The sequence below is a fragment of the Melospiza melodia genome, chromosome 10, assembly GCF_035770615.1.
Source record: "Melospiza melodia melodia isolate bMelMel2 chromosome 10, bMelMel2.pri, whole genome shotgun sequence".
Classification (NCBI taxonomy): Eukaryota; Metazoa; Chordata; class Aves; order Passeriformes; family Passerellidae; genus Melospiza; species Melospiza melodia.
In genome coordinates this window covers 12,377,222-12,401,040 of record NC_086203.1, presented here as the reverse complement: position 1 = coordinate 12,401,040, position 23,819 = coordinate 12,377,222, and the positions used below count along the sequence as shown (strand labels likewise).

The following is a 23,819-nucleotide window of genomic DNA, read 5'->3' as shown; positions in this document are numbered from 1 at the left end:
TTTCAGGTGAGTTTCCAAAGTTTTAATAGTGCTGGGGTACAAGTACTGGTCATGTATTTAGGGAAGTTTTAAGGGCTGCAGCTGCCCTGAGAATGGACATGGTGTGTAGCTCTGAGCAATTTTAACCTGTTATCATTTGGGCTTGGAATTTGTTCCATGGAAAACTTAAATCCATGGATTAATGCTTTAACCCATGGATTAAAAATCTGGCTTTTCCTTCAGCAAGGTGTGGTTAGTCCATAGGAATGCTGGCTTGGGAATGGGGTTTTGATTATCAAGGCTGTTTCTTAATTTAGTTATCAGTGGAAGTTACAGCTCTGTGGATAAAGGAAGCTGTGACATAAGGAAAGTACAAAATGTGGAGCACAGATTGTTTTAATCACAGAAGCGTTCAACTCGATTCAACACACAAGGAAATATTTGTGAATCATTTTCTTTTTTTAATAGCACATTGTTATAATACTTTACATATACACTGTACAATAATTCTTTCGTATCCAAGACTTTCATACAGAAAAAAACAAAAATAGTTCTATAAAACATTCTGTAGTTCATTGGAAAGATTTGGAATAAAACACGGGGAGCTCTTAACCTGCAGGTGATCAAAACAGGGGGCAAAATTCTGGCAAAATTTGTTCTTGAACATTCATATTGGCAAAATTCTGGCAAAATTTGTTCTTGAACATTTGTATTGGCAAAATTCTCATGAAATTTGTTCTTGAACATTGATATTGGCAAAATTCTGACAAAATTTGGTTTTGTACATTCATATTGGCAAAATTGGCAAAATTCTGGCAAAATTTGTTCTTGAACATTGATATTGGCAAAATTTTTGTTCTTGAACATTCATATTGATAAAATTCTGGCAAAATCCTGGCAAAATTTGTTCTTGAACATTCATATTGGCAAAATTCTGGCAAAATTTGTTCTTGAATGTTCGTATTGGCAAAATTCTGGCAAAATTTTTGTTCTTGAACAGTCATATTGGCAAAATTGACAAAATTCTCGAAAAATTTGTTCTCGAACATTCATATTGGCAAAATTTTTGTTCTTGAACATTCATAATGGCAATATTGGAGAAAATTCCGGCAAAATTTGTTCTCGAACATTCATATTGGCAAAATTCTGGAAAAATTTGTTCTCGAACATTCGTATTGGCAAAATTCTGGAAAAAATTGTTCTTGAATGTTCGTGTTGGCAAAATTCTGGCAAAATTTGTTCTTGAATGTTCCTATTGGCAAAATTCTGGCAAAATTTTTGTTCTCGAACACTCATATTGGCAAAATTGCCAAAATTCTCGAAAAATTTGTTCTCGAACATTCATATTGGCAAAATTTTTGTTCTTGAACATTCATAAAGGCAAAATTGGAAAAAATTCCGGCAAAATTTGTTCTTGAACATTCGTGTTGGCAAAATTCTGGCAAAATTTGTTCTTGAATGTTCCTATTGGCAAAATTCTGGCAAAATTTTTGTTCTCGAACACTCATATTGGCAAAATTGACAAAATTCTCGAAAAATTTGTTCTCGAACATTCATATTGGCAAAATTTTTGTTCTTGAACATTCATAATGGCAAAATTGGAAAAAATTCCGGCAAAATTTGTTCTTGAACATTTGCGTTGGCAAAATTCTGGCAAAATTTGTTCTTGAATGTTCATATTGGCAAAATTCTGGCAAAATTTTTGTTCTCGAACACTCATATTGGCAAAATTGACAAAATTCTCGAAAAATTTGTTCTCGAACATTCATATTGGCAAAATTTTTGTTCTTGAACATTCATAATGGCAAAATTGGAAAAAATTCTCGAAAAATTTGTTCTCGAACATTCGTATTGGCAAAATTCTGGCAAAATTTGTTCTTGAATGTTCATATTGGCAAAATTTTTTTCTCGAACATTCATATTGGCAAAATTGACAAAATTCTCAAAAAAATTGTTCTCGAACATTCATATTGGCAAAATTTTTGTTCTTGAACATTCATAATGGCAAAATTGGAGAAAATTCTGGCAAAATTTGTTCTCGAACTTTCGCATTGGCAAAATTCTGGAAAAATTTTATTCTCGTACATTCGTATTGGCAAGAAGGGGGTTTGTTGTGCCTTGGAGGACGCTGCCAGCCCTCTGCGCAAAGCATAACAGAGCAGAGCAGGTGCCTGCAGGAGGTTTGTCCCTCGCCCTGCAGCGGTGCCAGCCCCACGGGCCCTCTGGGGACGCGGTGCTGGTTTCTGGGCCGGAGGGATGGAAGGAGCCTCCCAGGGCGGTGCTGGAGGGGCCGTTGGGCGCTCAGGGCTCGCTGATGTCCATGAACTCCTTCTCGGGGGGCGGCCCGCCCCGGTACCAGCTGCAGGTGCCGTCGCTGCGGCGGATGCAGGCGTAGTGGCGCGCCTGGTGGCCCTGCAGCCGCCGCTCCAGCAGCCAGTCCGTCCACAGGCACTCGTTGGGCGCCGTGATGGAGCAGGGCACCGAGTAGCACGTGGTGATCTGGGGAGACAAGCCGGCCTTCAGCACCCCGCAGCCTGCCTCGGACTGGGGGTGTTCCCAAAGATGGGAATTAACGGGGCTCGTTGATGTCTATCTGCGCTGCACTCACCTTGCATCTTCCTCTTCTTCTTCTGAATGGGGGTTTATTCCCAAAAAAAGTGTTTATTTACATCTATCTGCTCTGCACTCGGCTTGCAGCCTCCCTCGGACTGGGGGTGTTCCTTCCCAAAAATGGGAATTAACCGTGCTGGTTTACGTCTATCTGCTCTGCACTCACCTTGCAGCTTCCACTGAATAGGGGTTTATTCTCCAAAACAGTGTTTATTTACATTTATCTGCTCTGCACTCACCCTACAGCCCCCCTTGGACTGGGGGTGTTCCCAAAAATGGGAATTAATGGTGCTTATTTACCTGTATCTACTCTGCACTCACCTTGCAGCTTCCTCTGAACCAAGGTTTATTCTCAAAAAGAGGGTTTATTCAGATCTATCTGCTCTGCGCTCACCTTGCAGCCTCCTCTGACCTGGGCTTTATTCTCAAAAATGTGAATTAGCAATGTTAATTTACATCTCCCCGCTCTGCACCCGCCTTGCAGGCTCTCTTGGATTGGGGTTTATTCCCAAAAATGGGAGTGCATGGGGCTTGTTTATGTCTATCTGCTCTGCACTCAGCTTGCAGTCTCATCTGAATTGGGGTTTATTCTTAAAAATGTGATATTTACATATCTATCTGCTATCTATCTATCTGCTCTGCACTCACCTTGCAGCTTCCTTTGAACCGAGGTTTATTCTCAAAAATGGGAATAAATGGTATTTATTGACATATATCTGCTCTGCACTCACCTTGCAGCTTCTTCTGACCTGGGGTTCATTCCCAAAAATGTGTTTATTTACATCTATCTGCGCTGAACTCACCATGCAGCCTCCCTTGGACTGGGGTTATTCCCAAAACCAGGAATTAATGGTGCTTATTTACCTGTATCTACTCTGCACTCACCTTGCAGCTTCCTCTGACCTGGGCTTTATTCTCAAAAATGTGAATTAACTATGTTAATTTACATCTCCCTGCTCTGCACTCACCTTGCAGCCTCCCTCAGACTGGGGTTGTTCCCAAAAATGGGAATAAACAGGCCTTGGTTACATTTACCTGCTCTGCACTCACCTTGCAGCCTCCTCTGACCTGGGCTTTATTCTCAAAAATGTGATATTTACATATCTATCTGCTATCTATCTATCTACTCTGCACTTGGCTTGAAGCTTCCTTTTCACCTGGGCTTTATTCTCAAAAATGGGAATTAACAGTGTTTATTTACACTTATCTGCTTTGTACTCACATTGCAGCCTCTTTTTCAGTGAGGTTTGTTCTCAAAAATGCAAATAAATGGTATTTATTTACACTTAGCTGCTCTGCACTCACCTTCCATCTTCCTCTGACCTGGGCCTTATTGTAAAAAAATGTGAATAAACACTGTTAATTTACACCTATCTGCTCTGCACTCACATTGCAGCTTCCTCTAAACTGGAGTTTACTCTCAAAAATGGGAATAAACGGCGCTTATTTAAATTTATCTGCTCTGCACTCACCTTGCAGCTTCCTCTGACCTGGGCTTTATTCTCAAAAATGTGATTAACCATGACTAATTTACATTTATCAGGTCTGGAATTACTGTCAGACTTGCAGCTTCTTCTGAACAGGTGTTTATTCTCAAAAATACAAATAAATGCTGTTTATTTACATTTATCTGCTTTGCACTCACCTTGCAACTTCCTTTGAACCAAGCTTTATTCTCAAAAATGTGATTAGCCATTCTTTATTTACATTTATCAGGTCTGAAATTACTGTCTGACTTGCAGCTTCCTCTGAACTGAGATTTATTCTCAAAAATAGAAATAAATGCTGTTTATTTCCATTTATGTGCTCAGCACTCACCTTGCAGCCACAGCCCATCTGGTACCTCTGGTTCAGGCTCTTTTTCTGAGACAAGGATAAATCATCCCACGGCTCAATGTAGTTGCACAAGTGGATCAGCACTTTGCCATCATTTAAAATTTGGCCTGCAGCATGGAAAACACAAAAAAATCAAAGCAATAAAAGTGTTTTCTAAATATTAGAAGTGGAAGAGCACCTTGAGCTTTTAACTAATTGCACCAAATTAGTCATACTCTAAATTTTTTTTAATTAATTTAATTATAACAGAGAGAATGTTCTCCTAATTGCATGCTGGATGGATGTAAAAGTTTAAAAAAGGATATTTTTTTCTAAAGATGTTGGTAGTCTGCCAGCAAGGGGTGGATGCAAATGCAGTTAAACGGGATTTTAGGAGTGTCTAGAAACATCTGTAGTTTTCTCATTATGCACCTTTGCATTCCTGGGAAAATCAGTACTGTTGTTTATAATCAAATAATAATGGAAAATACTGAATCAAAATTCCTTCTATTTACTGATTATTGACCTTCCCTTCCTTTGGAACTGCTCTGAGTGCTGCAGGAAGGGTGGAAAATGTGTCAGGTCACACTAAAACTAGAGCTGAACACAATTTTTACATCCTGCTGTGTTTGTATTTAGTACATAAATGCATTCCTTTGCATATTTTAGCAAACTCACTCCGAGCAGCCCCTTCTGAATCCCCAGGAACACTAATTTTTTTTTTTTTTTGCTCCATTTTACCTGTTAGAAGATACTGTTTTTTGTTGTTGGCTTCTAGTTTCACTCCACAGAGTGATGAATCAAAAGGGGTGTAGACATACTGGACATCCTTGAGCTTCTCAAAGCCTTTAAACATCTGAAAATGATCAGAAACAGAGTCAGCAGTGGAAAACAAGCATGAAAAAACAGTTGTAAAAAAGAGCTGGAAGAGATACAGGGTGAGTCTCTTTAAGGAAGGCTCCAAAGTCTGAATTAATGTGAGAAAACACCAAGAACTGGACTTTTCCTCTGCACTTAATGAAATTCATCCAAGAGTTTTAGGAGGGAATTAAGTAGGTCTTGATTTTTTAAATTATAGCTTTTAAAATGTGCTTTTTCAGCGTATTTCATGGATTGTTAAAACTTTCTCTTCAGTTTATATTCTAGTGGCATATTCCATTCAAGGAGCAATGCAGAGACAGCAATCACCCTGACTAAAAATGCAAATATTTCTCAGTGTATTCCTCTGGGGAATTTTCTCTTGGTCAGTGGAGTTGTTGGGGTCTCCTGGGACACCAAATGTGCTGAGGAATCCTGAGCATTGTTTTCATTTTTGGTCACTAAAACAGAGCGATTCTCCATATCCCAAATTCTCACCAGTGGGACCATCAGAAATGCAGGGATGAGGGGAGAAAGATGAGAAGGACTATATCTAATTAGAAGCTTAATTATTATATTATATTATATTATATTATATTATATTATATTATATTATATTATATTATATTATATTATATTATATTATATTATATTATATTATATTATATTATATTATATTATACTATTACTTTATTGTACTATATTATTTTATACTATTATACTATATTATTTTATACTATTATGCTATATTATTTCATACTATAATACTATTATACTATATTATTTTATACTACAATAACATTATTTTGTACTCTATTACACTGAATCTAAGCAAGCACTCAACTCAATTGTTTAGGATTTTGTGACTGTCAGCCAACAGTCCTGACACACACACTTGGATTCAATTCAGTGAATCAAAACATTCACACCAGAATCTAATTATTAATTCTTTCCAGGTAAACAATCTTCCACAATGCATTCTGCTTGTTTTAAAATGAGACAGGAGTAAAAATTTGTTTTAAAACAACTACAGGAGCTGTAAATGAGATAAGAACCGTTTTTTTTTTTTCTTTCTCTGAGGTTCAGAGCTGCCATTCCCAGAAGTTTCTTTGGGAAGCTGTGCCTTGCTTTTCTCTGTGAAGAGAAACGCAGCTGCATGGCACCTTCCCAAATAACTGCTGGAAAACCTCGCCCACCCCTCAGGATTCCCACCCTGCCAGCCCCAAAACGGAGAGGTTTGGGATCAAAACCGAGAGATTTGGGATCAAAACCCTTTCCAGGCTTAACCAGCAGCTTCAGCCCCGAGAAGAGACGAGAAATGAGGCACTAAAAGATGCAAACAAGCCGAGCAGTGTCCAAGGTGCTGCTGGGTGCCTGTCATCGCCTCGTGTGCCACCGCCAGCCTTGGTGACATCATGCCACGTGCTGGCAGCTGGGGACAATGGCAGGGCCTCACAGCTCGGCCAGTTGCAGCTGCTGTCCCTGGAAAATGTGTTTGTGTTCCTCGGGCCCTCCCAGGGGGTTTAGACAGCGCAGGCCACTAGAAAATACTCGGTCATATGTTGGTTTTTCTGAGGCTTTGTTTTGTGGACGGGGGAAGGAAGCCAAGGCCGCTGTCACCGCGCGGCCGATCCAAAAATGTGAGCTGGGATTTGAAATGCTCTGGGGAATGAAACAAACAGGCCCAGACGGACCAAAACACAACCCAAACTGGCACCCTGGCCAAAGCAGCAGTGGGAACCACAGCAAATGTGCAAAGTGAAGGGGGAAATGTGTCTGTGCAGGGAGGTGTGCAGGTCAACTTTGCCCCAAGCTCTGTCCACGTTCAGAAACCCTCAGGGCCTGGTAGGGAACAGATTTTCCATGGATATCTCAGATTTGGCCTCAATTTTGGAGGTTTTGTGCAGACAGCACACCTTGATTTAGCTGTAAATCCGCTAAATACCCACAGCAATGCATAATGGAGATTTAGTTATTATTTAAATGAGTTTAATGTTTGTTTTGTTGCAGGGTTTTTTCCCTAAATATCCACAGCAATGCATAATGGGGATTTAGTTAATATTTAAATGAGTTTAATGTTTGTTTTGTTGCAGGTTTTTTGGTTGCATTTTCAGATTATTTTTCTACCTATATAATTGTTACAGCAGTTCTAAAGATTATCATCTTGTGTTTAACTCAGTAAATCATATTTAATCTCCTCAATCATATTCTCCCTTCCCTAAAAGCATGGATATTTCTCTGCAGAAAGAGAAATTCTAAAGATTATAATCTTGTGTTCAACTCAGTAAATCATATTTATTCTCCCATCTCTGAAAGCATGGGTATTTCTCTGCAGAGGGATAAGGTGGTTGGGTTTGGTTCTGGAATGATGCGTGGTCCTGGTGGGACTTTATTGGAACAGGAAAATAGGGTGAGGATTTGGGGGATGGAGAGATGTGACCCTGCTCCTAAAGTCTGTGTGGACATCATCCCTGTGCTCCTGAGGGGTGGGACCAGCACCAGCACATGGCTTTGCTTGAAGATTTTAGAATGAGTGTGATGATCAAGTCAGTAACAAAAATATTAAGAAATATTAATAAAATTACAAATTAATGCATATATATAACATATTATCTTCTCTCTTTAATATAATGCTGTAAATATTGCAAGAAAAAGAACAGTAATTGAAAACATTTATGGCTTCTTGACATGCTGACCCATTGCTAAAAAAATGAAAGCCTCATTTTTATTTTTTTTTATTTCTGAAAATGAATATAAAAATTATCTCTAATATTTCCATCTAGAATTGCAACATTTTAATGCTAAGCCTAATGCACTGGATTTAAAATGAGAGAAACAGAATTTAAGCCATCCCATTAATGGAAAAGCTCAACAGAGCACTAAAGCAGAGAAACAGCAGCATTGTGCAGAATGTTACAGCCAAATAAAACCTCCAAGGGCTCTGTGTTCCCTTTCCAAGAGGGCACAATTGATGAGGAAAGTGTGAATGTCTGAGTGGTCTAAAAGCCCTCTCCAAAACTCACACTGAGGTGATAATTTTTGTGAATTTTGGTGCTAATTTTTGATGCATTTTACAGCTCAAAAGAGATGATTGGAGGCTCTGTTCTTCCCTGCTGTGTTACATAAAGCAAATTCTCTGTTATCCCCACCCTGGGCATGCAGAGCACCTCGAGTGCTGTGCCCAGCTCTGGCCCCTCAGTTTGGGAAGGACCTTGGCACACTGAGCACATCCAGAGGGGACAACGAGGCTGGAGAGGGGCTGGGAACACAAACCCTGTGAGGAGCCCCTGAGGGAGCTGGGGGTGCTGAGCCTGGAGGAAAGGATGCTCAGGGCTGCCCTCATCACGCTGCACAGCTCCTGAAAGGTGTCTGTGCTCAGCTGGGGCTGGGCTCTTTCTCCAGGCAGCACTGACAGAACTGAGGACACAGCCTCAATCTGCACCAAGGGAAATACAGGTTGGATAGCAGGGAAAAGTTTTTCATAGAAAGGGGATAGAGTTCTGGAATGGCCTGGAATGGATGGAGTCACAATCCCTGGGTGTGTTTAACAAAGCCTGGATGTGGCACTGGGTGCCAGGCTTTAGTTGGGCTGTTGGGGCTGGGCTGCACTCGATGACCTTGAAGGTCTCCCCAGCCCAGTGATTCTGTGAATTCTGTGAATTCTGGGTTACCCAGAGCCCTGTGCTCAGGGCCACTGAACATCCAAAGGACCCTGCAGCTTGTGGGCCTGCAGGGCACCAGGAGAAAGCAGCAGCAGCATTTGAGAGAAGATTGGAATGGTGGACAGAGGAGATATCCTCACCCTTCACACTCACTGTGGAGTTAAATTCTTTAAAATTCTGTCACCTGAGGTGAGACATGGTGTGCTCAAGCTATTGCTCTGAGCTCAGCTGCTCAGCAGACTAATTGTTGTTTACTTTTCACCTGTTACATCCCTTGGATGTCACAGGTTCCTGTGGGCTTTATCAGGCACTGTCGCCTTGCTGGGTTTATTTTGGTGCCACACTGGGTGCACAGAGGGTGGGCAGCTCACAGAGCTCCTGGTTTCCCAGCAAAATCCTTCCTTTCCCAAAATCCCTCCCTTCTTGGAGCAGGGAGCTGGGTCCTGAGGAAGGGGAAGGTTTGGTCCTCAGTTCTCTCTGGTCAGGAGGAAGGATTTGAGGGGTCTGGGTTATCACAAGCCTTCTGTTGTTAGTCTAAATTGAATAAAAGTTTTTTTAAATCCCTCTCAGTTGCCCCATCTCTGGGTCAGGAAAAGAGTATTGTGTGCGATGATGTAGAGGATCTTTCCTAAAAAATACATCTCTGCTTTATCCAGGCCTGGCTGACTTGGAATTAAATAAATTCCTGTTCCTGCTGCCTGAGTTTTGAACAGGCCTCCACTGGTGAAAATTAGGGAGAAACTCCAAAGCAGCTTCAACACACAAATCTCTTTCAGAGATTTCAGTGGGATAAGAATGGGATTACAGGCTGAAAATAATCACTCAGATTAGATTTCTCATGCTTCTTGTTTGTGCTGGGGTAGGAGATGATTTGCTTTTCTCTCAGGCTCCTGAGGTGCTGCAGAGGAGCAGCAGAACATTGGAGTGCCAGTGGGAGGAAAGGGAATTCTCTGGCATTGATGTATTTATTTCTGTAAGGAAACATTTGAATAAGTCCTTAACATTTAAGAGGATGGGGAGCGGCAGATGGTGACAGCTTTGGGGTTTGTTTTAGCAAGGTAAAGACTGATTTGTTGAAATTGTTGTAAAACCTCACCAAGAGGTTTGTAATAACCAATGGTGTGATAACCATCCCTGTGAATACTTTGAGATATTTTTGTTTAGCAAAGATTCTTCCTACTCAAGCTCCTGTGAGGGGATTCTATCAGTGGATACAACCTGAATGATTGAATATTTTTTTAAACCATGTAGCCATGCATAAGGACCTTCTTAGGTACTCCCAGTAAAGAGAAAAGTGCAAAAATGATAAAATAATATTCAGTGAAAAATGAGAGATGAAACTACCTTGGAAACCAACCCACCAATCCACCTCTGAATTAAAATGTGTGCACACTCACACATTTTAATTCAGAGAGATCACCTACTTCTTGTGTGTTCCAGAAAAAGGTTAAATGATCATTTTAATTATCATCATCATGATCATTTTAGCGCCAGTGGGAGTTTGCTGGTGACTTCCATGGGGTCAATTTATATTAATGAATATGTTCCCTTATTGGAGCTGAACAGACTGGGGAAACCCTGTGAAAGTTTGGATCATGCACAGCTGCCACAGTCAGGGCACAGGAGATCAGGAATTCTCCAAACCCAGGTGTGATGACACCACTCCCAGAATGAAGCACATTTTTGGTGCCTTAAAATCACAAATAACAAAATTCTTCATCAAAATATCATTATTTAGCAAAAACCTCCTGAATATAAAAAAAAGGCCCCTCCTGAATATCATTGTTTAGCAAAATTCTTCGTCAAAACACCATTATTTAGCTAAAACCTCCCGAATATAATTATATCATTGTTTAGCAAAATTCTTAATCAAGATATCATTATTTAGCAAAAAACCTCCTGAATATGAAAAATACCCTCCTGAATATCATTATTTGGCAAAAATCTTCATCAAAATATCATTATTTAGCAAAAATTTCCTGCATATCAAAAAAAACCTCCTGAATATTATTATTTCACAAAAACATCCTGAATATCAAAAATATCCTCCTGAATATCCTTATTTCGCAAATTCTTCATCAAAATACCATTATTTAACAAAAAACCTTCTGAATAAAAAATGCCTCATGAATATCATTATTTAGCAAAAATCTCCTGAATATCAAAAAAATCCCCTCCTGAATACCATTATTTAGCAAAATTCTTGATCAAAAATATCATTATTTAACAAAAACCTCCTTAATATCAAAATTAACCATCCTGAATACTATTATTTAGCAAAATTCTTCATCAAGATATCATTTACCAATAACCTCCTGGATATAGTTATTTAGCAAAAAAACTCCTAAATATTTAAAAAACCACCCTCCTGAATTTCATTATTTAGCAAAATTCTTCCTCAAGATATCATTATTTAGCAAAAAACTCTTGAATATAAAAAAAACCCTCCTGAATATCATTATTTAGCAAAAATTTCCTGAATATAAATAAACCAAAAAAAACACTTCCTGAATATCATTATTTAGCAAAATTCTTCACCAAAATATCATTATTTAGCAATCACCTCCTGAATATCAAAAAAATTATCCTGAATATCAAAAAAACCACCCTCCTGAATATCATTATTTAGTAAAATTCTTCATCAAAATATCATTATTTAGCAAGAGCTTCCTTAATATCAAAAAACTCTCCTGAATATGATTATTTAGCAAAATTTTTCATCAAAATATCATTATTTAAGAAAATAAACTCCTGAATATCAAAAAAAATCCCCTCCTGAATATGATTATTTAGCAAAATTCTTGATCAAAAATATCATTATTTAACAAAAACCTCCTGAATATCAAAATTAACCATCCTGAATATTATTATTTAGCAAAATTCTTCATCAAAATATAACTATTTACCAAAAACCTCCTGAATATCAAAAATACCCTCCTAATGAAGGTTTTTGCTAAATAATGAAAAATCATTATTTAGCAAAAACCTCCTGAATATCTCTCAAGCTCCTGAGGTGCTGCAGAGGAGCAGCAGAACACTGAAGTGCCAGTGGGAGTAAAGGGAATTCTCTGGCATTGATGTATTTATTTCTGTAAGGAAACATTTGACTATATCCTTAACATTTAAGATTTAAGGATTCATTAAAATTTTCCTTTTCTTTTTTTTCTTTCCCCCTTTTTTTTAAATTTAAATAGACAAATTTAATAATTTGTCTACATCCTTAACATTTAAGGATTCATTAAAATTTTCCTTTTCTTTTTTTCTTTCCCCTTTTTTTTTAATTTAAATAGACAAATTTAATAATTTGTCTATATCCTTAACATTTAAGAATTAATTTAAAATTTTCCTTTTCTTCTTTTCTTTCCCCTTTTTTTTAAATCCCTCCTGTGATTTACCCATCTGGGTCTACCTGTGGGGGCAGCTGGAGCCTTTTCCAGCTTTCCCAGCGTTTTGGGGTAAATGATTTTGGGCTGAAACATGCAGAGGTTATCAGCATTGAACTACAAAAAAGCTGAGTGGTTCCATGTACCTTTATTTGTTTGATTTCATACCGGATCATTTTGTGGCTATCAAGGGGATCATCGCTGGCAGGAACCACCTTTTCACTGGAGATTTTTGCTCTGATCACTGGAAAAGAGAGAAAAAAAAAAAAGATTTATATGCACATGAGCAGTGCCAAATTTTACAAGGAAAAAATGAAAAATTGTATTGATAGATTTTGGCATTGTTTTGACACTTCAGGCACGAGTAGATTTGAAAGATTTTTACCATAAGAGCGCCAGCTGAGCTCCTGAAAACAAAAGTAAGTGGGCTGTCTGTGATGGAAATGTGAATTCCCAAGAGTGTGGAAACCTGATTGATGTTACCACTCAGTTTTGACAAAAGATGTCCATCAAAATCTCTGGAAGACTCGAATCCCATAAAATTTGACAAAATACCCATCATTACAATCAGTGAGCAGAGGAAAGGGACACAACTGTTGATTACAGAATTGTTCAGCCAATAAATAGACTTGAAATGAACCCCTGAAAGCCTGTGCCAGGCAAGATGAAAACATTGATTTCATGCACGAAATGAGAAGAATAATCTTATATTCACTTTTCTGGGGTTTAACAGAGCATGCCATTAGTTGTGTTAACCTGTAGAAATCAATTACTTCCTTAATTCATTTCTTGTTCTTCTTTAATCAAGGAGAGTAGGATATTTTATGAAAGAAGAAATGGATTCTTTTCCCCTCTCCTTGTCTGAGGCATCTCTCTTGTGCGTGATGTTTAAAATACACCAGGACACTTTGGAAATACTAAAATTAGACTGAATTGCTTGATGCCCCCAAGATAAATGCATCAGAACACAGCTTGGATTTCAGCTGAGCAGAATTTTGTTTGGCACAACTAACAGAACATACCCATTTCCTCTTTGCTCTTCAATTTAGTTATTTGATCAGGAAGCACCATCAGAAAAACAAAAGCAATTTCTTTTCTATTCAATTTCTTATCTTCTGGATTAGATGAATAATAATAATTAAAATTGCCTATGTTTCCTTTACAGGCAAAGCTAAAGACAATAAAAAAGCAGAGACAGGAATATTCCTTGTTTTGTTGTGGTTCTAAGAATATGGAGCATGGCCAAAATTCCTTTGTGGATTTTATCCCCCTAAATTAGTGAGAGCCCCATTTTTGCTCTGCTTTGGATGGTCACTGCTGCAGCTCCTGGGTTAGAGCAGCCTGAGTCTTGAGCAGGCCTCCACTGGTGAAAATTAGGGAGAAATTCCACAGCAGCTTCAATACACAAATCTATTTCAGAGATTTCAGTGTGATAAGAATGGGATTATAGGCTGAAAATAATCACTCAGATTAGATTTCTCATGCTTCTTGTTTGTGCTGAGCTAGGAGATGATTTGCATTTCAGTGCTTGTGGACAGACACTGGCAAAGCCAGAGCAGAGCAAAGTTTTGTGACATCCAAATCACATGTTTCCCATTTAAAACTCCCATTTTTTTTAACTAGATTTGCCTCAATTTTTTTTCATATTTAATATTATAGTTAAAGAAAAGGAATAGGAAACCCAGGCTGAAACACAGCCAGATGGAGATCAGTCCCACCTAACACTGAAAAATTCCCATTTCCTCACTAATTAGCTGAGCAAACTGGATGGGATAATTAAGGTGTTAAATTGTTATTAAAATCAACCTGTTAATTATTATTAAAGCTGCAGTTGCCTGCAACTTCCAGGCTCCAGCAGGATGCTCCCTCCATTAAACCTTCTTGAGGAGCATTTTGGACTTGTTGGGAGGAGAGAGTTCTTTTCAGTACAAGCATTAATTTATTATTTTAAAATCATCATTTCACGTGGAAAGTGGCAGCGTCTCTTCAATCATCTGCAGATGTGAGCAACCCCAAAATTCACTGTGTGCCTGCAGTCTCTGATCTCCTTCCAGGGGACAAGGGCTGTGGGCTGGGAGTGCTCTGCCCTGCTGAAAGGCACAAATTAGGATGGTGCTGCTTTGTTTTGAGATGCTCTCCTTTGCATCATCAATCCCTAAAAAAAATTTGAAAAGATTTCTCATTAAGGGGTCTGTTCAATTCTGAAGGAAAGGACTGAGAAAACAACATTATTTTCCCAGTGCCATAACATGGTTCATGTGCAGGGAATCTTTTCCTGCCTACTCAGCGTGGGATAATCAAAACTGCTTTCCCCATGTGTCCCATGTTGAAACACTGTGCATTTCCATATTTTTATGAAATTCTACTTGTTGGCACGTGAGAGGAAGGTTATGGATAATCCCTGATAGCTCCAGGGGTCTCCATGGAGTTGTGCAAGGCTGAAAGTGCAGCGTCCTGGGGTTTGTCACCTTTTAGTGGGTGTGTAGGTGAAAATGAGAAGCATTTCTGTGTTGTGTGTGTTTAAGACTCAACTTCCAGATGGCAAAAGAGGAAAAACTGAGATTGATTTTTTTTTTACAGTAAGGAAGTTTAATTGCCCAAACTTTGAGCTATTTTGGTTTTGTCCTTCCATTCTCCAAACGCACAGAGATCTTTTGGCGCCTTTTAATTCTTCTTGGGCTCCTTTTTATTTTTTATTTCCTGTGCATTCATTTTTTTTTTTTTTTTTTTTTTTTTTTTGCCATCAGTGTCGTCTGGCTGTCTCCTCAGCCCTCTGGTTCATGTGGTTGCTCCTGTTTTTAACCACAAGCATTCCTGCTGCAGCATTCCTGGGCATCTCCCTCTCCTCCCTCCCTGCTGCCTCTGGGGCTCAGGATTGCTCCGACTCTGCACTTCTTGGTTTGGAGCATTCCAGGCCCAGCTTGGCCTCTCTGTGCGACTGGGAACAGCCTCTGGTTGTTCAGTAATAATGTCATTTTAGCTGTTATTGCTTCCTCATGAGGAATTTGCATCTATGGAATACATAGGCACGGATTTCACGTTGCAGCGCCAGCAATTCCGAATGCCTGGGATTCGTTCTGCACTAAACATACAGATTTGAACATTTCAGTAGGAGGTTGTAGCTCTTCTGTGGACTCAACTTTGATAAAATGTCATTTTTTTATCCTCACTGAGGATGTCTCAGGTGACTGAGCTGGAATGAAATGAATTTGAGGTATAGGAGGACAACGCTCAGCCCTTGGGCCCTCTCCTGAAATGTGTTAAGAATATATTTAATCCTTCTTTCCTGAATAATAATGATCCTCTACCAACCATTTGTAAATCAATAGGAGATCATTTTAACTGGGTAAAGCACAGCACATATTTAGTTTGTCATTTGGTATATTTGTGTTTATACAGTCAGGAGAAAAGTGTCAGGGTTGGTACAACACAGAAGGGTTTATATGCAATAAAGATAGAAAGAGAGGCATTAACCTGGGTGATTTCCTTCTGGAATTAGCTACACTAATTAATACTAATTAAATAATCACCACTTTGTGTGTTAGAGATTTTTGTGATCATGAGGAGCTACTTTTATTACAGGTAGATTTCCTTACTCTGAGGGAATTCCCTGCCATGAGATTAATTTTACTGCACCACAGTGACAAAACCAATGAAATCTGAAGGGAGAGAAGACACAAGGAACTGAGCAGTCACTGCAGGGCCCATTCCAAGGCACACATATGGCTGAAATCTGGATAAACCAAATCCTCTTAAGGATTGGTTTATCATATTATTAATGAAAAATAATATATGAATATAAAATATATCAATATTAAAATATTAGACTATAATAGATTAATATTTTATAGTAATATATACATATATAAATATATTAATATATAATAATTGATATGCTGAAATTAATATATTCCCTAAAAGTAGTGTCCTTTTTAGACTCTGAGTTATTTCCAAGGCAATAACTGAGAGAAAACTGTGAGTGAAGAATTACTCTCATTGTTACAAGTTGGTATTATTAAATAAGACATTCTGTATTACAGTATTTAATATTAATATAATATTACTCTACTTAAACAAGTGGTGAGATTATGCTCAACAGTCCAAGTGTTGGAAGACAGACAACTCTACTCAGCTAAAATAATCAATTTTTCTGCTCCTTCAAAAAGAAAAGCAAATTGGTGTTTACTCCCCAAATAAACTTTATAATCCTAAGAAGCAGGAGGTAAAGGAGAAGAAAAAACTGATGAACAAATGAGATCTTTCCCTCCACTCTCTGTTCAGTACCAGAAACTGCATAGGGAAAAATAATTATTTAGGAAGATATTTAAGATACTGCTGGACATCAGAAGTAGAAATTCAATAAATTAAGAAATTGAGGGTACTGCTGGACATATAACAAGAAAATGTGTTCTATAGAAATCCTTATGTGCATTCTTGTTTTAAATCTATAAATAGATAAATAGGTAAATAGATATAGGCTTATTGAGGAAGAATCTGGGTTTCTGTGCCTCCAGTTCACTTCAGGTTTTTGACAGGCTCCACCAGAGCTCTGTGAATAGAAATGTGATCTCCACCTCTTCTGAGCAGCCTTCCTCTGCAGAAATCAGGAACGTTTCATTCCTATCTCACAAGTTTATAACCACAGTCAGCTCTGCCACAAAAACCTTGAAATGAGACTTCAAAAACTGTTGCCAGGAAAAGATGTAAGCTACTTAAAAGTTATCACCAAGACCCATGAAGCTCTCATATTTTTTCTCTTATATTTTAAAGGCTCAATTTAGCCCTTTCATTTAATTAAATATAAAATACAAAGAGTAATTTTTGGGCACTCCTTTCCACCTGTCTCTTTAGTGTCTGACACTTCAGTCCAGCTGCTCTTAGATGTTCTTGGAGGGACAAGGATGAAAAGATTCAAGGAGGGGGAGCTAAATGAGAGTGTGTGGCTGTAGCATGGATTGAGGATGGCATCCTAAATATAGATAAAAAGCATCCAAAAAGGCTTTTTCTGGAAAAGCCAGAGTGTGCAGCATGAAATATAGCAGAGATATGGACACAGAATATGGATGCGCATCATTTTGAAGGCACTTATACTCAAACTAACTTCCATCCAGAAAAGTCTGGCTTTTCTCCAAAATGAAAGCACTTTTATACACAATATTCAGCTGTTTTCTGCTCACTCTTTTGCTGTAAGATTAGCTCAGACTTCTGTCATCTATTATCTATATCTATCTATCTATCTATCTATCTATCTATCTATCTATCTATCCATCCATCCATCCATCCATCCATCCATCCATCCATCCATCCATCTGTTATCTGTCTATTTATCAGAGCTTTTTCACTCTTTGGGGTTCAGGAGCTTGAAACTTGTTCCATGAATGTTTCAAATTCCTGGAAGAACCCATGGTAAAAGGAAAAATCCTACAATGACAATTGCTGAGACGTTGAGTTTATGCAAACTCAGTTCAAAGACTCTTCTTGTCCAAAAGTGATGGATTTTGGGAGGTGGGGGACAAGAGGGCTTTTATTTCTCCAAAAGTGTATCTGTAAACTCCTTTTTTTTTTTCTCAGAAGTTATTGAAAGAGGATTTGGCCTCATTGCAACACTTTCGTGGGATCCAACACTGTTTTATATATCCAAAGGAATCCAAATCATCCAGTTCAATTTCTTTTGCAGCAGTTCTGATCCCAGGCTACTCAAACATGGTTGGAACATGACATTGTGGTGACTTGGGCTCATGCACTGAAGGAATTTGTCTGAGGAACGTGCAGAAGAGTCCACATGAAGGGTTTGGAGCTGTAAAGGTCAAGTTATCAGGTCCAGTGATTTAGAATGATAAAACAGAATTTAGAATAACAGAATAATAGAATAGAATTTAAAATATTAGAATAATTTAATAATAAAGCAGTAATAGTAATAGTAATAGTAATAGTAATAGTAATAGTAATAGTAATAGTAATAGTAATAGTAATAGTAATAGTAATAGTAAATTGGAAGTAAATTAGAATAATAAAGCAGGAGAGAGTTGAACTGGCTCTGGGCTCTGCAGGCTGGGTGGCAATGGCTGTCCTTGTCCCTGTCCCTGGGGTGACAGGCGGGGGTTACTTCCAGTTGTGTTGTTTTCCCTTTATTCTGCTTTATTCTGCTTTCTTAGCTGGCTGCAGCAAAACAGAAATCCATTCTCAGTTCCCCTGTGGCAACTCTTAACAATTTTCCACCACCTGATAAAGATGTGCTTGTCTATTTTTAAGAGCTCCTCATTTAAGTAACTGCATCACTTTCTGTTTCCTATTTTGTATATCTTATGATATACATTATATATATATATATATAATGATATATATAATGATATATATAATGATATATAACATATGATATATAACATATGATATTATGATATATAACATATGATATTATGATATGTAATGTTTCCTATTTTATAGATCCTAATTTATTTTCCAGTCACGTAACAGAAGCTTCCAGAACCGCTGCATTAACTAATCAATGGTGCAATAGCGATGATTTTCATTTGAATATTGGGATAAACCACCTGGAAATGAACCACTTGGAAATAAACCACCTAGAAAATAAACCACCTAGAAATAAACCACTTAGAGCAGAAACAGCTGAATATTGTGCATGAAAGTGCTCTCATTTTGGTCAGAGGACAGAGTTTTACAGAGAGAAGTTAATTTGGATTTAAGGGCCTTCAAAAGGATGCACATCCATCCACATTTGCAGTGTTGGTGGTGCCCCAGGTTTTGTCCCAGGCAGAACAAAGCTCAGCCAGGAGTTTTCCATAAATAAATTTCCTCAAGCAGAAGAGTGGTGATTTCCTTCAGGGGGTCGCTGTGGGATGAAGAAAGCAGGGTTTTTCTTAACACCCTGTCACCACAAGTGCTAACATTTGTATTCTGCAGGAGAAGGCTGGGGAAATGTGATAATGAGATGTTCAGCAGTGCCCATCTCCAGCCTGGGAGGGGAATGAGTTCAGAGGGCTCAGAGTGAAGCTGGAAATGCCAGAAGGGGACTGGAATCCATGGGGGGAACTGCTCCAGGGGGAATTATCTGTGTGCAGCCTGGCCAGCAAGCACCCCTGCAGCTCAGATTTGCCTCCACTTGAAGTCAGGCATGTGGAAATGGCCAAGAATTGAAATGTGAGCAAGCAGAAAGCAAAATAACTTCAAGTTTGTGAGCAGAACTCATCTACTGCTGTCACCTAAAGTTAGGTTGTGGTAAAATAATGCAAAGAGTCCAAGAAAATCTCTGGGGAGAGGGTGTGACCAGAGTATTTCACTGGCCTTTGTGTGTGGAGGGCACAGAAGCTGAACCCAAAATGTTATGGTACCTTGGAGGAGAATAATGGCAAGAAATTCCATCAGAGCTGCCAAGGAAGCCAAGAAGAGGGTGAAAGTTTGGTTTCAGGAGCACACAGATATGACAGAAATAATCTTTAGATAGGGAGCTAGACATCTGAGACACTTAACTTTTCTTGCAGAGAAGGAGCAAAGTCAGCAGGCAAAGAGAAGGAATAATCAGCCTCCAAAAAAAAAAAGAGGAATCTGCACAGAATTTGTCCTAAGAGACCAAAATTAATGAACTCCCTTAAAGCAACACTGTACATATAGATACCTGGGATATAGAATAGATACCTGGGATAGAACCCTAAATTAAACATGGTCTGTTGGCTGCTGATTTATATTCCTCACAAAACCTCTGAAATGTACAAGAGGGTGTAAAATCTTCCTCATTTAGGGCAGCTGTCCCATCTGTCCAGCATTGCCACTCTCCCTTTCCCTGCCTTTTTCTGACTACACATGCTGGATTGTTCACTGGTGTCAGGGCTTTACTTGCCATATTTGCTTACGGTAAAGCTTTGGTTCTCACCAATGAAGAGAGCAAAATAACTCGATTAAATATTAATGTATACAGAAAATATTGTAATTTCTCAGAATACATATGAGAGGAAGAAAGAAGTTTTGGTAACACAGATTGTAACCCTGATTGAAGCTCCCAGCTATCTCTAATGCTGCCAAAAAGAGGCAAAAGTTATTGACTGATTGACATAAAATAATGTTTGAACATAATTAATTAAATACCCAATGGATACCTTTACATACACACTGATAATTTTATCAGTGGCAAAAGTTATTGACTGAATGACATAAAAAAATGTTTGAAAAGAATTCATTTAATACCCAATGGATACGTTTACATACACACTGATATTTTTATCAGTGTGTGCACACATATTTTATCAGATATTTTTATATTATTTTAGAGGTAATTCTGGGGAGAATTAAGGTTTTGTTCTCTGAGTGTTTCAGTATTTGATTTGCACGTGGTGGCTTCCAGCAGGAGAGGCAGTGGTGCTGTGCCAGTCATTTGAAACCTCTGGGAATGTGTTCCATACATCCCTGGGAGCAGGAATCATTTCTGCCATGAGCAATCATCCCTGATTTTACTATTTTATGGCTCAATAAATTGCCTTTAACCTTAACACATTATTTTATGTCAATCAGTCAGTAACTGTGTAAGACCTTTCCAGACCAAGTCCCTGAACAGCAAATATTCTGGATTTATCTGCTCATGCTCAAGGATTGGCCAACTACACTCTCATGAAAATGCCAATATTGTTGTCCTTTTCCCAATTAAAATTGCCTTCATTTTTCTCTAGTCTGAGCCCCAAAAAGGAGGACCTGCTGGTGCTGTCACTCCATCTCACATATTTTAAGGTGGTTTGTGTTGCATGGGAAAGGTTTGCACTCTGTGTTTGCAGAAGCTCTCCTGCCTTTTACTGCTTCAGGAATTTGCTTTGCAGCTTGGTGCCATGTGAATCCTTGTCTTTATTTACAATAAGTAGCCTGAGCTGAACTCAGGAACTCAATTCCTATTAAATTGGATCTTTCAGAATCTCGTTGTTATGAATTTAGTGGGACACTTCCAGTCAGTTCCAGACCGCCTCTGCCATGGGTGTCCAAGTGTTTCACCTCCAATTGGCTTTGTTGGAGGTTTTTTAAAGCCAAACGTGCTGGCCACCATCACTACCTCTGGAAATAGTTTAAAATATCCATTTGTCAAATTCCTGTAAAGAACATTCCCAGTGTTGGGGCAGGGGCAGGCTGGAAGTGAAGGCTGATGTGTGTCAGAATGGCTCAGGCAGTGTTTGGGGGGGGTCAAAAAAGACTCCCAAACTCTCACAGGAGTGCTGCCAAATTACTGATGGTGCTGCCAGGCCGGGGATGAGATGGATACAACACACTGCCAGGAGAAAAAATCTCAGAAAATTATTCCAATGGCTCCTGTGAAGCCTTGGAGTGCAGGCGTCCCCCACAGCCTCGGATGCTTTCAGAATGCAGCCCTTCTTTTGCCTTGCTGGTTTCAGAATTATTGCACAGCTTGGGATTGTTTCAGACTGCAGGACAGAGAGATGTTTGCTTCAGGACCTGCTGAGCTGCTGCTTCATCCTGATCCTTTCAGGAGTGGAAACCCCACATTTTTATTTCTCTATTGAGAACAAGTCAGTGTTGAATGCTCTTTGAATGATCTTTAAACAGCTGGAAAAGAACAAATGTTTTTAGCAAATGGCTCATCTATCAATTAATCTTTCACCAGGACAGAGCAGCAAACAGAAGCTTAATTTCCAAACTGTAACTCAGCTCAGAAGTTTGAGGCTGTGGGTTGAGTTCAGCACTGGATGCAAACAGAATGAGCAGCAGCAAAGCTGCCCCAAAACTGAGGGTGAAAAAATCTTATCCTCTGGATTTGCAGGATGGATTTTTTTATCTGTGAGTCTACATTTTATCTGTGAGTCTACATCAGTCCTGCTCCACAGCTCCCAGACCCAAAGTTGAGGAATCTTTAGTTCAGAAGATGTTTCTACTAGCTGGGATACAAAGGCAGTTTCATTTTTCCTGCTTTGCATTTTTGTTTCCTGACATTCCATCAATAAATGCTTATAGCCAGCTGTAAAATAACTAAGTAATCTATAATGACTAAATAAATAACTGAAGTTGATTAGCACAGTAATCAAGTGAAGCACAGGTTCTGAAATCATGAGAAGGAAAAGTTGTGGAGCTTTCTGGACTATTAGAACAAAGGTGGTTTGGATCTGTAAGCACAGAGCTTGTTGAAGAATTTAATGTAAGTGTAGCAGGATTTTCCCTTTATTCTGTGAAAAGCAATGTATTGAAGAGCATTTCTTAGTCCTGGTGATGTTTCCAGTTGCATGAGAAGATAAGGGTGGTGAGATAATCCAATCTGTAACTGGGAAATCAAAGCCTTACACAGAAGTTCATGACCTGGACTAAAACTCCCCTTTTGAGAAACTTTTGAAGACTGAAAACCCCATAAATACACTCCAAGCTGATAAAGCAGATACCAGGGATTTTTTTTAATTACCTTGTGGTAAGGATATTAATTTGCACTGCATTGTTTCTCAGTGTAAATTCTTTGCAGAATTTGATTACTCTGTAGGGTTTAATTAACCCTATTAGGGTTGATAATAAATCCTACAGGGTTATTTTAATAACCCTACAGAATTTATTAACAGACCTGTTCTAGTCTGCATCCAAGCTGCATTTCCAATTCAGCCTTTTGGGCTGTGGTAGGCTAATATTTATTCTCATTAGGACTCTCAGGTAGGGCAGGATTTTGTGCATCTCTGTGTTTTTGGCTCAGGATTCGAAAATTCCTCATGTTGAAGGCAGGAGTTGATTGGGTTTGCTCCCTTGTTAAACCAGAAGATTATGTGGTTTTATTTTTTTTTTTAATTAGAAGAATACACTCAATTTATGAGAGCAAAGTTTTAGAATCTCATTTTTATAAACTTTCAACTAGAAGAGACGAGCGTATTTTTAACAGAAGTGTGGGATTCTTTTAACTTAAATATCACCTAAAAACTCCCCAAACTGATTTCCAAATGTTGTTCAAGGTCAGCTTTATTTTCACAGCTGCTCCTCGTGCTACCAGGAACATTTCTCTCTGCTTCACAAGCCTCAGATCCCACATCATTTCACTGGCAATCAACATCTGCCCAACTTCAGCTGCAGAATAACACTCCCTTTATGCTCCAAGCCTGTAGGACAACATACATGGTGTTATTGTGTATTTCCATTCATGGGGACACGGCCCTTCCTCGGGGTGGACAGAACCCCACATTGCTGAAATCGTTTTTAATGAGGAAGTTGGGGATTAAAGTTGGCACATTAATAGGATTAAGAATTTGGCAGCCTTTCATGTCTCTGTTTTATATTATTTGGTCTTTGTTTCTGCCCTCAGTGTGTGTAGAATGTTGTTTTTGAAATGATGGGGTTCAGTTTCCCAGAGTTACAACAAATTATTTTAAATAAAAGTAACTCAGATTTTTTGTTTTCTTCTCCTAAATTTAGAGCACACTCAGCAACAAGTTGGTGTGACTGAGTTACTTCTAAGTCAGGCAAGCAGCACAATTCTTCTGAAATTTCATTTTACTCCCCAGTAGCCAGCTCTGGGGTATTTTTTTTTCCACTA

The 23,819-nt window shown here is 38.7% G+C and overlaps 2 protein-coding genes across 2 annotated transcripts in view; one reads left to right on the top strand and one right to left on the bottom strand.

Moving 5' to 3' along the window:
• Positions 1-23,819, top strand: part of SYN2 (synapsin II) — a 194,057-nt gene that overhangs the window by 105,694 nt on the left and 64,544 nt on the right. The window lies entirely within an intron of this gene.
• TIMP4 (TIMP metallopeptidase inhibitor 4) overlaps positions 420-23,819 on the bottom strand; it is a 32,763-nt gene continuing 9,363 nt past the window's right edge. The window contains 4 exon segments of the mRNA XM_063164402.1: positions 420-2,478; positions 4,408-4,532; positions 5,146-5,260; positions 12,454-12,551. Of these exon segments, the coding sequence (XP_063020472.1) occupies positions 2,281-2,478; positions 4,408-4,532; positions 5,146-5,260; positions 12,454-12,551 (536 nt within the window). The 3' untranslated portion in view covers positions 420-2,280.